The following is a 15,976-nucleotide window of genomic DNA, read 5'->3' on the forward strand; positions in this document are numbered from 1 at the left end:
GATTTTGTTCTATCCCTCACATGTGGATTAAAAGGCTGCTGTTCTCGAAACTCTCCCTGCCCTAAAGTCTTTCACCAGCATGCTCTCCTTGCCTTAAAAATTTCACAAATTCTCTTTACCAGCTGACCTTGTATTTTTCTCTGTCCAAATATTGATCCACTCAAACACTCAAAAACTTCTCCGAGACTCACAAACAACCTCTGCCCTTCGGCACCTCAAATGTCTTCTTCAATCAATGCCATTAGGAAGGCAGACGAGAGGCTGAGAAAGTAGTTTGGTGTCAGACGGATTTTATTTGACAGAATATATTTCTCATGCCATCTAGTGCAGCCCTGTGCGCTTCTGCTGAGTACCTGTTGTGTCCTGTTAACAGTAATGCCTACCATTGAGAAGCTGCTGAATGCTGACTGGAAGGAGAAACTTCTGGATAAAAGCTCAGTGGGGGCAGGACAACTGAAAGGTCAGCTTTCAGACATTGCCAACATATTTATGCTTTTTACAGTATATACTGTGTGCCATTATTTTCCATTACATTATATTGTGCAAATATGTGTAGATTTTTTTTTACATTTTCCATTATCACCCTTTGCTTTATTAGCTAAAAAATACTTGCTCTATAGCACATAAAACATGGCCAAAGGCAGTAATTGGTGCATTAACTGTTGGATTATTTATTTGAACAAATTGTTGGTTTCATCTTCTGTTCCTTCAAAAATCAGAGTACGTTGGGACAAAAACATAGAAAACTATAAAGAAAAATACACATACACATAAAGACAGTAGGAGGGAAAGCTTTCTTGGCCATATTACATTATCACCAGGCGGCAAGGAGACGAGAGACCCAACCTCAATTTCTGTTGTCTTACTGAACCACACTCAGGTCTTATGTATGTGGTTTTGCTGTTTCTGAGTATCTCAGTAGTATCTCAGTAGTAACTTGCCCTTGTCATAGTTGGCATCCTTACTTCTATTAATCTGAATTTAAATCTATATTAGCTTTTGAAAGATCTTTTGAAATTCCTATTTTTCTGCATAAATATGACAAACACAGGTTTGTAGACTTGTCTTGAATTTCTAAACGATCCCGTAGACCGTGTACAAATGTAGGACTTCCATCATCACTGTTGCGGGTGGCTGTGGCTCAGTTGGTAGAGCAGTTGTCTGCCAATCAAAGGATTGGTGGTTTGATTCCCAGCTGCCATGTCACATGCCAAAGTGTCCTTGGGCAAGATACTGAACCCCAAGTTGCCTCCAGTGAGTCAGGTCAGCTGCATAGCAGCTCTGCCATCAGTGTGTGTGTGTGTGTGTGTGAATGGGTGAATAAGATGCAGTGTAAAGTGCTTTGAGTACCAGCTAGGTAGAAAAGCTGTATCAGTGCAGAACATTTACCATTTGCCTTCTTCAGGAGTGGTCGATTAACAGAGATCAGAGCAGAGACCAATGAGTGCCAAGGTTCTGTGATGACAAACAGGATTAAATCCCTGGCTGATGAGCGCCTACTGGAAACATTTAGTCGAAGTTATTGCTGCAGTAGCAGGTCACATCACTTAATATAGACATATTTTTGCAATACACAGATTCAAATGTTTCAGCTTGGATCACAATAAACAATGTCATGTTTGTCTAATTTGTTTAATAGGGTTCCCTTTATTTAACTTGAGGACTAATGTGAAAGTCTAATCACAGCTTAGGTCATATTTGTTCAGAAACAGAGAAATTCAGTGTTCACAAACTTTCAAGGTCACATGAATGCACATGAATATTATAATAAAAATGTTGGAGTGTTTCAAATCAGAGACCGTGTCGGTATAATAGAAGATGACTTAAGTAAAAACACCATGTGATAATACTTTTCGAAAAGTGCAACCAAAATATATGGTTTATAGAAAGAGTCATAACCATAGTAAAGATAGTAAAAACAGCACTGGCATGACAATAAGTGCTCAGGCAGATTTCAGACAAACCTGAATCCATGACTCCCCTCCAGGTACCCCAGAGTCTCTGGCAGAGAAGGAGTTCCAGTTGTTGATGATGATCAACCAGCTGAGCGGTCTGAGGGAGCAGCTGCTGGGAGCCCACTCTGAACAGAGGAACATGGCCGCCCTGCTGCTGGAGAAACAGCAGCAGCAGATGGAGCTGGCTCGACAACAGCAGGAGCAGGTACCATTCAGAATCCAAAGCGTCCAGCGCCATTCATATCATAACATAGAAACATTTGTTACAAATGTCTGTGTCCACATGGTCTGTTATCTTGATGAAAAAGATAATGGGCCTTTCTGACGAAATCAACCTGTGCAGTAAGCTGAGGAATCCCAAGAACTAGATGAGGAACTAAAAGTCCCGTCTTTGCATGTGTGTGGGTGATTTGACTGTATAAGAAGAAGCATAAGGACTAAGCAAATGAGACAGATAAAAATTTAAAAGAAAACTTGTGTTTGGGACACAGAGTCATTGTATTGTTCTGTAATTCAGTTGCTGGATGACTGTGTGATAATAAAATGAAAATTAGAAAAGAGAAGTGCAGTGATGAGAAGAGAGAGTGATGCATTGTGGGATTGTTAGCAGAAAGTAGTGCCCATTCCACGGTCACTCCTTTTTTTTGTGAGGACAGTGGAAACAACACCACCTACATGACAGTATTATTTGCTTGTACTTGATTTGGTTCCGTGAGTCTTCCGAAGGTACGAGTCCTTGTGGTGCAGTTCAGCTTCATGGCAATCGTATTCATCTGAATCACTTTTACATCGTTGAGTGTTCTTGAACTAAGATGGAGTATAATCAGATATACGATTTAAATATACAGTTTTCTCAGCAGCCTTTTTGGTTGAGTTTTAAATGAAGCCCCGATCACGGTCACACATTTCCACATTGTGTGTCTCTTGTGTGTACTAGCTGCATACAGAGCAATGTGTGTGAGAATGAACTTGTCTTGTGTCTTAGATTGCCAAGCAGCAGCAGCAGCTGATCCAGCAGCAGCACAAGATCAACCTGCTTCAGCAGCAGATCCAGGTCTGCCCCTCCCAAGACCCTCACACGCCTTCATAGTATCATGTTTTCACCTATCTGTGTTTCACATTAATGAGGACAGACGTTTTTTAAGTTGTATTTGTCCTGGCTCGTCCCAGCAGGTAAACATGCCGTACGTGATGATCCCGGCTTTCCACCCAAGCACCCAGCCCCTTCCGGTCACCCCCGACCCCCAGATGACACTGCCACTGCAACCAATTCCCTGCAAGCCAGGTCAGTCATCAACCCAGCAGAGAGGTTTCTGCTTTCTAGACATCACCCATTAATAATAAGTTCAATTAAATGAATAAAAGTCAAACTTGCAGCTGAAGTGATTCTGATAGCATCTGTATTGTTCTGTACTGTATTTAGTTTAGTCCATCTTTAATCTGTTTTTATCCCGCAGCAATTTGAAGCCATCATTGCAGCAGGAGTTACCGTCTCCTCAGTGCTGGAAGTGTTTCGTGAGAAACTTAAGAGTATTTATGCTCTTCAACTCAAGGCCTTCTTTTAAATGCAACGCCATCGTACAGATACAAGTGTAGGAATCAGCTGAACAATGTGGTTAACAGCGCTTTTCACACACGTTGGCTTGTACAGTTAGCAGGCTATAGGGGGCACAGCTTAGAAACCTGTGACGGGTGACCTTGTCTTCTCCATCTTTTCAAACCAAAATGACACAAGGCCAGTCTTTAATACGCCGTAGGCAGAATTGAACGAAACCCACTCATTTGCTTTCTTTTAGTTTTGTTTGACGAAATGTGCGTTAGTGCTTCAGAATGGTTTGACAGAATCTAACCAGAATTGTAGGACTGCTGGGCTGGTGGAAGTTAAAAAGGTCTTTTCTTTGAAAATATGGACAGAAAGAGTTTAAGTTCATGTTGGTAGTGTCTTCTATAGAGAGCCAGGTCAGTATATCACACGCTCAAGTTACCATACCTATCTTAACACACACGGCAAGTCCCAACATACTTTTGATAAAGTCTGCCTCCTGAAGCTGGATTCTTTGTAGGAGATTTGGAATGAGGTTTTCACCTGTAAAGAAGTGAATATAACAATACATCAACAAATAAATAAGCACACACATTAGAAATGTGCTCATCCGGAGAAAGATCGGGGCATAAATAAAGCTAAATAAAATTGGATCCTTTCTTCTCTGAACTTTAAGGGGTGAGTCTTGCTTACAGTGGATCAGTGGTGAAATACCCAGCATGCATTTATCATCTTTGTACCAGTGCTGGGGCCACTTGCGAACCTTGTGTATGTCTATCAACTTTTGAAACTCTGAGTTGTGCTAACGCATGTTAAAGATGATAAAGACAGATAACGGCATCACACCAAGAAGAAGTCAGCACAGGTGCTGTACGTTTCCGTACCCAAACTGTAAGGTTTTAACTCTGGGCAGCCTAGCTGTGTGCTGCTGTAGAGTGGCCCATTACAGGGAACAACAACGCAAACAGGTACTGGAGTATGAACACCCCGCCACCCTAGGCCACTTCCATCCACACGAATCATGTTCTGGCCTTAAGTGACCCTGCTCCTTCACATCAGTGCTCTAAACTGCAGTATTAGAATGCTTAGGAGGTGAGCGCAAATTAGATACTGCTGTGGCAAAACAGACTAAAGTCTGTCGCTCATTGCGGTGTACAAAACATCCTGCACTGTGTGTACATTGCTCTTACTGCTCCTGTTTATAATGGCAAATGTTGCCTGTAGCACATCATTTCTTCCGTCAACAATGACGAGAACATAAATCCGTGAGTAAGTTGATTGTAGATAGCCAAAGACTAAAAGACATGAGGCTCCTCTCGCTAACGTTTTGTGTACAATCTCAGTAGTAATGTACAGTAGTTCCAGAAAATCTATCAGAGTGATACATCTTCTCTCCAGTGTCAATCGATATCAGTTCAAATCTGTGTCCACAGCTACTAAATATTTAAGAGCTTAGATCAGCATCCAGGCCAAAAAATTTGATCGGGACATCCTAAAACAAATATATACAGATAAATATATAATTTACAATTTCTGTAATTGGCTTTATATGACATTAAAAACACTTGGCTGTCAGCTCATTCAGAAAAAAGTATATTTGCGCAGATGCAATAAAATGCTCCTGCAGCAGTATCACCCTCAGCACTCAAGACTAAAGCGCCTTAAACAAACAAATTAGCCATGACTGTACAACGTTGTGTGTCACCAACATTTCCATCAGCTAAGTGGCTGCATCACAGTTGCTTACTCTTAAGTAGCTAATGCAAAATCTCACCAAACCTTGTTTTCCATGGCAGATACTTTGTACTGTTGGTGGTGTTTAGCGTGACCACATGTTTGTTTAGTAAAATAGAATCCATTATGATTAGTCAGAGCTTCAACCAGTGATGGCGTTTTTCATATAGAAGATTTTATATCATCCACAGCTGTGGACTATCCCATGCAGCTGCTCACCAACCCTCATCCCACACCTGTCAAGAGGAGCAGCGCTTCCTACCGACAGGTACGGTATCACTACAGTATATGTGTTGTGTGTTATCCGTGTTATCTTATTGTAATGAAGCCATTTGCCAATTTTAAAGCACTACACCTGCACCTATTACTTATGAAACACTGAATTGAGACAGTGTCTTAGTTTACTGTACTGTGTGTGTGTGTGTGTGTGTGTGTGTGTGTGTGTGTGTGTGTGTGTAGTATACGTGTGTGTGGTTTAGGGGATGTTCAGAAAGCGAAGCCCTTCAGTTTAAATAATGCACTTTTTGGTATTTTGGAGGATGAAAAGCTTTCGGAATACACCACACCCTCTGTTCAAATGTTGTGTGGTATAGGTGTGTGTGTGTTTGCAGCAAGAACCGTATTTGCACGGCTGGTTTTTAAGTGGGGATAGACCAGCACAGCTTAAATAAACAAAAGGAAAGAGAGGATGAGGTGAACATGGAGACAAAAGAGCAGAAACACTACAAAGGTGTGACAGATGCGCTCCGACATGCCAAATCTTCCATGCATAACCGGAATATGTGCACACCCTCGCCCTTTGCAGTTACGCCTCAATGTGTGCAAGTGGCCCAACCCCTGCTCATCTGCTCTCCCTCGCTGTGTGTTTAGGAAGCCAGTCAGCCCTTGAACCTGACCTCCAAGCCAAAGGGGCTGGAGCTGGGGAAAACACCTAGTCCACAGAGCTTGGAGATGGCATCTCTGGCACTGCAAGGAGGCTACAGATCCAGAGAACTGCAGAGAGATGGGCCACACAGTCCGCCACGATCTGCTCTCAGTGAGTTACACTGTTACACTGCTCTGACAGAAAACAGGTATTCGAGATGAGAAAGTACAAAAGCAGAACTGCTGGCATCATTATAGCTTCTGCCAGACTCCGACTTGTAGTACTACACACCTCTTTAACTGTATGGTCTCACAACTTTTTCTTAAAGGGGCCCTTTAGAGTTTTTGACCACTAGTAGTGCTATAGAGCAGTGTTTTTAACAGTTGGTCCCCATTTTGTTTGTGCCTTTGTATCATGCCACCTGGATGCATGCACAGTCTTGCACGGTTTTCACTTATTTTGAATCGCTGGCGCTAATTACAGCAGTTCAGCAAAAAAAATAAGACTGTGAGGGGGCAAAATGGATATAAACAGTTTACAGGCTACAAAAGCTGCACAACAACTGACTCTGCAAACTTTTTTCTGAGGAAGGAAATGCAGTCAAGGTGTGATTAGGCCTAGTAATAGCCAACAAATAACATAAGAGAGAACATCCTAACCGGAAGAAAGAAGCACCACCCACCTACAGTATTTAATATACATATGATCTCTGTGCAGTGCAAACACACCATAATAATGATCACCTGGCAACAAACATGCATTAAGTGCAAAGTAGGGACTAAGAAACAAACTGAGGCTGTTTGTACAGTTTATAAATTACTGTTGAAGTTAATGTTCTAGTAGTCATATCTTATAAATCAAGCTAACTGGAAATCAAAAATTCAAACTGTATCCATGTGACATACACGTCTACATTTTGGTTGAAAACCACCACATTGTCAGTGGCTTCCATAAGTAAAGAGCTTTCCTTTTTCTTCATCATCACCTTCTCATCCTGTGTGTTTTGTCTTCAGGTTTCCTGGGAGACGGCGACGTAGTCACTCAGGCCATCCATGATGCCCAGCAGCTCCTGAGGAGCCACAGCAGCGCAGGGCGAGAGCGGGAGAGAGACAGAGACAGAGACAGGGACGGCAATGGAAAAATGGTGAGCTGAAACTCAGTTAACACAAAACGTCTGTTTTGCTACCCATACGGTCTTTAAAGAAAGACTTTAATCGTCATATGTCACATTTACAATGAAATTGGTCCTCTGCATTTAACCCATCCCCTGGGGGAGCAGTGGGCAGCTACATACAGCGCCCGGGGAACTAGCGTGGAGTGTCTCGCTCAAGGACACACCTGGTGTCTGTGACGGGGTTTCAACCCCGAACCTTCTGCATTCAAAGCAGATGATCTACCCACTGAGCCACCAGGCCGCCCAAACATTACATACAGTGTAAGACTAGAGTGTGAATTTAGAACAGCAGACACATTCATCATGTGTCCAGTTATAATACATGTATATAATACACTACTGTTCCATGAAACCACACGTTTTCAGCTTTGCTAACGTAATTGCAAAAGCCTTTTAAATGAACAATAAACCTTTCTGATTGATCAACTTGCATTAGCAAACTCCGTGCCATTTGAACACAGGACACTTTCAGCTTTGTTTTTGGTCTCCACCTCATTCCTAGGATAGTGGATTGCCTCTGTAGGTTCAACAGTTCAAGGAAACTCTTTTCAGATTATCATATGTTGTTGTAGACAAATAGAAAATATGGAAAATTCTAAATATGATAGCTGGTTTAAAATGAATCCATCACTAATTATCTGCTAATTTGAAATGAAAATCTACTTAATAACCATCTCATTGAAGTAATGAACATATAGATGAGCAGCAATGGCACATATGTCTGTCCAGATTTAACAGTCACATAGGTTTAGAGGGATTTAACAGACTGAGGAATATCCCAGCTGTAGTGTGACCACACACAAGTAAGTAAATAAGTAAACAGTAAATGTAAAAAAAAAAAACAAAGGCGCTATAACTGCTTCCAATATTAGTAACTAAAAGGAGGCTGTGTGTTCAGTGTCTCCTGGCACAGGGCAGTTAGTCTACTTTTGTGTGTCATGTCATACAGTGAACAAAGTGTCAACATTTTAATCCCACAGGACGATAAACTCATCTGTGTAGATGCATTTATCTTTTATTGCTATTTATGCATCTCAAAATGACAGGTTCATGTAAAAAAAATCGTCTATTTTAGTCTTGGGTTTTCATTCTTTGAGGTGGTTGAAGCTTTGGTCTCAGCCTCGTCCTGGAGCAACAGCTGTTGCAGCCTCACAATACCACAAAGGCCTCAGTGTGGCATTGACTGAGCCACCTGCCCTCTCTCTTTGTCCACAGTAATACTGTACGCTGTGCTTCTCCTCCTCCTCTCCTCTGTTATCCTGCTCCATCTCGCCTCGGCCACTGCTACTTTAACACCAATCCTGTTTACTGACCTATTTTGGTATCACACTGCACCTCATGTGGATAAATAATGTTTTACAGCACAGGGATGGACGATAGATAATACGCCGATGGTGAGATAGTTTTGCAAATTCCGAGTTGTTGCATTTCCATCTATGTCTTTTTTCTCCTTCACCTCTCCTCCCTCACACAATAAACACCATTCTTCCTCCTCCGTAGTGTTGTAATTTTCTTTCTTTGCATTTACAGTTCTGCATTTATGCCGCAGCTGATATAGCGAGCGTGTCTTGTCTTTACCTTAAATAGCACTCTGTGTAACACATGCGTGCCTTGAACACACCCCTTGGACACTGGGTCATCTTTTTACTGCAGTCCAAATTCAAGTTGTCTCTTTGTGCTCGGGTGTGAATATTTGTGTATTTTCATTGCTCATCTGACCTGTGTTTTTTTTTGTCTTTTTTTATATATTTAGGAGTATAAAGATTCTCCCCGCAGTGAGAGAATTTCTCACTTGGAGCGGGGTGAAGACAGGCACTGCCTGCCGTCCAATGAGGACCATCTCAGCAGTGACTCAGAGGGTGGGTGTCCCATGCTAGCCAGTTGTTCTGAATAAATAAGTATCATTTTCCATTAATAAGTAAACAGCTTCCTATTTAAAAGACAATATTCTTTTACTAGTTATCATTTTTTCATTATTGTCCCCTCAGAATATCATGTTGACATTTAAATAACCAAAAATAAATTCCACCACCACCTTCAGATACGACTGTGTCAGAATACATCATTATCTCTTTGAAGTTTGGAAGTTTAATGAGAATCGGTAAAGGAATATGTGGTACAAACCTCAGGTTGGAGGGTGTGCGTGGGGAAAGTGAATCATAACTGACTGTGCAGTCGGGTGTTTGTGGGTGAAGAGAAACTTTTCTTTCAGTGACTAAAGGTTAATGAGCAGGTGAGCTGCAAGAGTTTCTCCACTTTTATGGGTGTAACAGAAAAGGTTAATTACAACCAGTGTAGCACTCCTGAGAAAGGATAGAGATAAGTTTAAGGAGGAATGAGTAATGTATCCAGCACAGTTTGGTGTGGCTCCCTCACTGTAGCCCTCTTTCCGGTAGGTGCCCTGCCCATCTCAGTCCCAGGCAGCTACGCTGAGGCCCGGCCCCCTCCTTCCTCAGGCCACATCAAGAGACCCATGAATGCCTTCATGGTGTGGGCCAAGGACGAGCGCAGGAGGATCCTGCAGGCCTTCCCCGACATGCACAACTCCTCCATCAGCAAGATCCTGGGTGAGCCCAGCACTGGGTAGGGGTGGGTTGCACTCTGTGTCTCTATTCTGAGACGCGGTCTGGCACATGTGAGGGCATGGACAGCCACCTGCTTCTCCAAATACACACACGCACACAAGCACGTGCGCGCGCGCTGGCTTGTATCCCATTCATGGAACCAAACATTTACATTCCTTTCTATTGTGAAGCTCTTGTGTGCCTCTGTGCAACCCACCCTTTACACGAACACACAAAGACACGCAGACATGAATACACTAACGCATGCCAATTATGCACAGTCATAACAGTAATGAACTTAACCATCTTATTACTACTTCTTAACTAATCAAAGTACACAGCTTTTTTTTTCTCACAACGGTTTTCAAAGTTGGACTAACCACACCTTCACCCCCACCAATCACATTAAGTTGTAAAAGCCGTCGTCGTAAGTCGTGATGCTGACTTTTCACTGATGTAGCGCTTTTCAATTTCTCTAGTAACATTTTTGCAGAGTCTTGTTTATTGTAATTTGATAATGACTAATACCTGAAGGCTGGGCAGAGTGGGTTGATTTTCATAGCACGGCATGTGACATTTGATAACATCTAGTCTGTCAGTTGTTGTCTGTACTTATTATTAAAGTGAACTTTAACCAAAGTTGGAGAAGTGCGGTTAAACCTCAACATAAAGCTGACTTTGTAGACGTGCTAGAGAACGACTGCACCTCCTTCTCCAATGTGCATTTACTCTTTCCTCAACCTTCTTGTGCGAATGTGTCTCCAGGTTCCAGGTGGAAGGCCATGTCCAACCAGGAGAAGCAGCCTTACTATGAAGAGCAGGCGAGGCTGAGCCGGCAGCACCTTGAGCGCTACCCTGACTATAAATACAAACCCCGGCCCAAGCGGACCTGCATCGTGGAGGGACGGAGGCTGAGGGTGGGCGAGTACAAGGCCATGATGAAGAACCGCAGACAGGAACAGAGAGCGACTTACTCTCACAGGTAGAAACTGATGCATGTACAGAGACCAGAGAGATTCACACAGCTCTGAGTTAATGTGGCAGCATTAAACAACACTGACAATTCACTGCACTGACAGGAGGTTGCTGTGCACCTCCACACATAGACAATGTCTGCAGCTACCAAAGCTCCGTTTTTATTCTTGAAGACACAAACAAAAGTGGAGTATTGATAATGCAGCTGTGCTGTTTTTCAGTCTGTCCTCGACAATGAATAGCCTCCCTCGCCATTGTTCCCTCTAACTCCTCCAACTAGTTAAGCTGGAGGAGTTGGAGGTTGGAACAGTTAATGGTGGTTGATTTGGAGTGTTTTTCTGTTTCAGTGTTGTTTTTCTTTGCCTCACAGACATATTCACCACATCTTTTCTCCTTGAGGCTCTTTTCAAAAATAAAATGTTACCATCACAATGTCACAGTGGCCTTGGATTTCAGTTCTAATCACTTAATTCAAACCTGAGTTTCGGGGAGTTATAGGGAGCCGTAGCTGTTACCATTGCTTAGTGCTATGTAAATTGATTTTAGACTTCATATTTTACCCTTTTATATTTTGCCGATTTGAAACGTTGAGAAACATGCAAAATGATTCTGTAACAACTTTACTGTGTTAATAATTCAGTCATGTTGACTCATAGAAGACAGTGAACATTAGCTCCACCCGCCCCAAAGAGTGGCCCAGTCACCCAACATGACCAGAAAGTAACAGTAGGATCTCCTCATTCACCTACTAGAAACACAACCCTTCTAGATAATGTAGTGATCTTTTTTTATGATCAACAGTTTAGATCGAGTCAGTTTCATTTCTGAAATTGCAAATGGCTCTAATTACTAATTACTTGGGCCATGGTTGCTATGGAGAAACCATTTAGAGTTGCACATTCAAAACAGTCTGTTGAATTCTTTTATAAAACATGATGCCATAGTTGCTGTGTTCATCTAAAACTGACCCAGATTCCAAAAGAAAAGAGATTTAAGATGGAAACAACAGTTGTCTGCACCTCGTTAGCATAACAGAATTTTATGCTTGATAACTGGAGGTTTCAGAAAATAAGAAAATGACTTTAATATCATAAAATGACATTCACGACTGTGTGTTTGTACACTGGATGATGTATTGTGTCAACAGGATAAACACACACACACACATATGACAGCACACGTTTCACTCTCTGTGTCGTTTCAGTCAAACGGAGCCTCAGCAGCTTCACTACTCCCACAGTGATGGCCAGTACCAGGGCAGCGCTGGCTCGGTCTCCGTGGCAACCATGCCCTTTCACCCCGCGTTAATGGAGCATTACCTACCGCAGGTCCCTCCGGCCACGCGTCGAACTGAGGGCCACGCCACGCCCACTTCCCTGCCCAGGGAGAGAGAGAGGGAACGAGACAGAGAGCGGCCTCTGTGCAGTGAAGGAGACGAAAGCGACGGCGGAGAGAGGAGTGAGGGCGAACTGGTGCTCCTGACAGACTGAAGGGTGGTGTTGGGGCAACCGAGGTGCTGGCTGACAGTAAAACAAGAAGAATGGAGGATGAACTATGGAAACAGGGAGGGACTGAGTATTCACTGAATGAGAAAAAACTCCTCTGTAAGGAAATGTCACACTTACTCTCTTGTAAATTAGCACAGTCTCCTGTGAAACCCTGTTATACACACACACACACGTACATAAAGACAAGTTCTTATCTTAGTCATTTCCCTTCATAGACATCATGTCATCGGCTGCTCTCTGTGAGAAATCAGACGTTATACTGAAGATGTAATATAGAAGGTTCGTTCTCATTTAATCCCGTATGCTTCAAACACAGTGGCCCCCGGGTGGTCAATAGAATCCCTGTTTGTACTGTATGTGTTGGACAGCCGAGGGCCCCTAGAGCCGCTGAGTAACAGGTGTGTGACAAGGCTTCATGTTGTCAATATGCCTGCACTGCCCCCTGCTGGTAAAGCATAGTTGTTACTAAACTAAGATGCAGGATGCAAAATAGTTGTTAAGAGACAACTAAACAAAGCATCAATCAGATTCAGATCATCTGGACTGACTAATGCAGGTTCAAAAAGCATCCTCAATAAAATAAATATTACCTGCTCAGGTCTAAAGAAAGACGATCTGACAAGGAATGGTAATATTGAAGAATTGAATACTGATTAAAAAGTGTATTTTATGACATTAGCGTTGTATTTCCATTAAAATAGAAGATTCAGAAAAAAAATAAAGGTCAAAATTCTGAATTTGAAAAATGTTCTCTTTCACTTCCCAGCCTGGTTAATGCTCATATTGTTTCAAACCTTAAGTTGTAACTCAAGCTTGTTGAAGTCAATCACCCCTGATGACATCATCTGGGTCACCCCCAGTCAGTGTTCTAGTTAAGAGACCTAATGGTTTTGAAACACGTTGCCCGGAAAATAATTTCAGAAACACCTGTTGTGACCCAGAAAACATCTAGTAAGTCAACAAAGCCTCGTATCCCTCGTCCTGCCCCATCACGCTGTTCCGTGGAGCTGTGCTGTATTGACTTTCGCCTTGCCTGTTCACTTTTTATACCTCTGTGCTTGCTTCTTTTGAGTGTTTATTGATTGTCGTGTTGAACACATCCTATCTATGTATCCAAATGTCTGCTGGTTTGTTTTTGGAGACAGAACTGCAGGAAATATGTGCATACAACATGTTTTTTTTGTTTGTTTGTTTGTTTGTTTTTTTGTCTTCTTTCTTGAAAAAAAAAAAAACTTTTCAAGTATCCTCAGTCATGGTGTCGTTGGTACTAGTGCATTCAGCCTCGTTCCAAGATATTTCTTGAATTTACTGAAGCTGCACTGGAATTAATTTAAAATGTTGTCTTCTCATTTCATGTTTTACTATCAGAAAGACAAATCACCCTCAGATCTGTGTTGAGTGGGAGGATGTACTTACTGTAAAAATGGAGAAAAATGGCTGCTGGTGTAGCAGCAAGACAGTTAGTTAATGAGAACACAGAACCTGAAATATTCACCAGTCCTCAGTCCATCATCGCTTAAACCAGCAGCAAGTGTTTTTTTAAGATACCCAAACTACAAGTGATGTTGACGTGTTGTTAGCTGCAGACAGATGTTAATCTGCTGCAAATCTATTTATGGAAACACAACTGACTTTCCAAAAACAACATTCATTTTAAAGCTGTGTCTCAGTTCAGGAACTGTGTCCTTCATGTTCCCTACTTGTGTCACCAGCTGGTCTCAGATGGATGCTGGCAGCCCAACAGCTGAGCTAGTGGCCAGCTGGCTGGTTAACATCACTAGTCTGACTCGACTTAACCCGTTTGATAAATACCTGGGGTTTTAATGCCTGTGGGTTTTTTTCTTCCCCCAGTATTTGTTTGCTGTATTCCTTAGGCTCTGCATTGGCCATATTCTCTTTTCTTCACTAGTGCACCAAGAAACTTGGGTGGAGAAGGATCTACTCGTAGCTTTTCTAGCCTGGGGAAAAAATAGCCACCTTTCTTGGCAGAAAGTGGGACAGCCATGTTACATCGCTGTGGTGCAGTCAATTTCAAATGCAGCCTTCAAAGGATGCTGCTCCTGAACTGACACTGATGCAAATCCTCACTTCCATTAGTAGGATGCTGCTCCAGGACGAGGACGGGGCGACCTCACCAACTTCCACCTTACTGCCTATGTTTTTAGTTTTACTGAAATACGTTAACATCACTGTTACAAGCTGAAAAACGTCTGGGGGAGCATCATTTGAAACAATCATATAAACTATTGGCCCTTTTCTAACCAGCTAGTTCTCTCTTATCGCCTTTCCACTCCAAGTGAAGGCAGTGGTGGCGTTTTAGGAGACTGTGCATCGCTAAATTCCCCTTCAGCATTACAATGTAAAACAGCATGACATGCGATCTCATCATTCAGTGCTGAACAATACAACAATTTAAGAAATACAAAGGTTGACAAATCAAAATGGCTGAAAAAGACAAATTTCAGAGCTCAGGGTTGTGGCTCGTCCTATCCGAGCTGGTCAGGGCTGTGCAGAGATGCTGGCTTTTATGTACAGAGACGGATATCAGAGGAAAATGTTTATCTTATTTTAGTGGAGACAAGCTGAGGAGTCACCTGTTGCTACCCCTGCTGATGTAAATATAGAAAAAGACTTTATTTTGTTTATAAGAGCCTGTGTAATTTAAAGGTGTAAATTTCTATGTTTTTAGAGTTTTGTGTTGTTGTTTTTTTCTTGAAAGACAATAAATTGGTTGTGTTAATTGTTTGGTATGAGGGTTTTTTTTATAAAGCATTCGTGTGACTTTTCTCCCACAGGCCCTGGCTGATACTGCTATAATTAGTTTGCTTCATAACTCAGGTTCCCCAGAGGATGTTCTCAGGGTAACAGCTCTTCTCGGCTCATCCCTGTATTTGCACCTGATGTCAGCTGGACAGATTATTCTTCCTTTATGTATCCTATATATGTTGGCGGATGACCTGGTAACCTGACCTGAGGTGAATGTTTTCATTTGTCAAACCGTTGTAACTGTGTCACTCAGCTACTGCTGATTTTCAACCACATGTTCTAGTTCCAGATTCCTGGTATAGTCTCACAGGAACCAACACGCCTACAGTGTAAATGATCACAGCTGCACTTCCCCTGTTGTGACAAGTTCAAATTTTATGCCACGACAAACTAGGATAAGTTCAACAACTGCTCAAATGGACTGTGTGATGCTTGAGAGTCCAACACCCACTTGTGCCCACTTCCATTCATTATGGATTGAACTGGACCCCAGGGGAACGTCTTGGGAAAGTGACTTCTAGTAGAAATGCTCACGTTTCTATGCCCTGGGTTATGCTTTTCATCATCGTCGGTGTCTTCGTCAGTAACTGGATCTTCCAGAAATGGGTGTAGTTACACTACAATCACTGACACATTCACTGCACTCAGGTGTTCTCTTCATTTATTAACTGAGTGGCTGTGCCAGGAAAGATTTAGAGGGTGATTCTGTATGTTCAGTTTTATATTTTTAATCAGCTTACTTTACTTTGCAGAGATGTGTTCTCACTCCAACATGAGGCTATATTTTGTATGTCGAAAACCTTTAGTTTTTATAGGCACTTTAACTAGATTGGGTTGCAATCTTAGTGTGTTGGGCACAGTTTGATAAATGAACAATTTCTTGACAACACAA

General features: G+C 42.2%; 1 protein-coding gene across 5 annotated transcripts in view; it reads left to right on the forward strand.

Moving 5' to 3' along the window:
- Window positions 1–15,058, forward strand: part of LOC113151771 (SRY-box transcription factor 13) — a 41,139-nt gene extending 26,081 nt beyond the window's left edge. For 3 of the 5 annotated variants that reach the window (XM_026344696.1, XM_026344698.1, XM_026344694.1), the window contains exons 4-14: window positions 374–460; window positions 1,988–2,160; window positions 2,941–3,009; window positions 3,126–3,240; window positions 5,424–5,500; window positions 6,103–6,268; window positions 7,111–7,241; window positions 9,025–9,130; window positions 9,668–9,838; window positions 10,601–10,817; window positions 12,015–15,058. In XM_026344696.1, coding sequence (XP_026200481.1) covers window positions 374–460; window positions 1,988–2,160; window positions 2,941–3,009; window positions 3,126–3,240; window positions 5,424–5,500; window positions 6,103–6,268; window positions 7,111–7,241; window positions 9,025–9,130; window positions 9,668–9,838; window positions 10,601–10,817; window positions 12,015–12,300 — 1,598 coding nt within the window. In that variant the 3' untranslated portion in view covers window positions 12,301–15,058. The remainder of the gene's footprint in view (window positions 1–373; window positions 461–1,987; window positions 2,161–2,940; window positions 3,010–3,125; window positions 3,241–5,423; window positions 5,501–6,102; window positions 6,269–7,110; window positions 7,242–9,024; window positions 9,131–9,667; window positions 9,839–10,600; window positions 10,818–12,014) is intronic. The other 2 variants (XM_026344695.1, XM_026344699.1) reach the window with 2 other exon arrangements.
- Window positions 15,059–15,976: the final 918 nt, after the last annotated feature.

This window comes from Anabas testudineus, chromosome 5 (genome assembly GCF_900324465.2).
Source record: "Anabas testudineus chromosome 5, fAnaTes1.2, whole genome shotgun sequence".
NCBI classification, from domain to species: domain Eukaryota; kingdom Metazoa; phylum Chordata; class Actinopteri; order Anabantiformes; family Anabantidae; genus Anabas; species Anabas testudineus.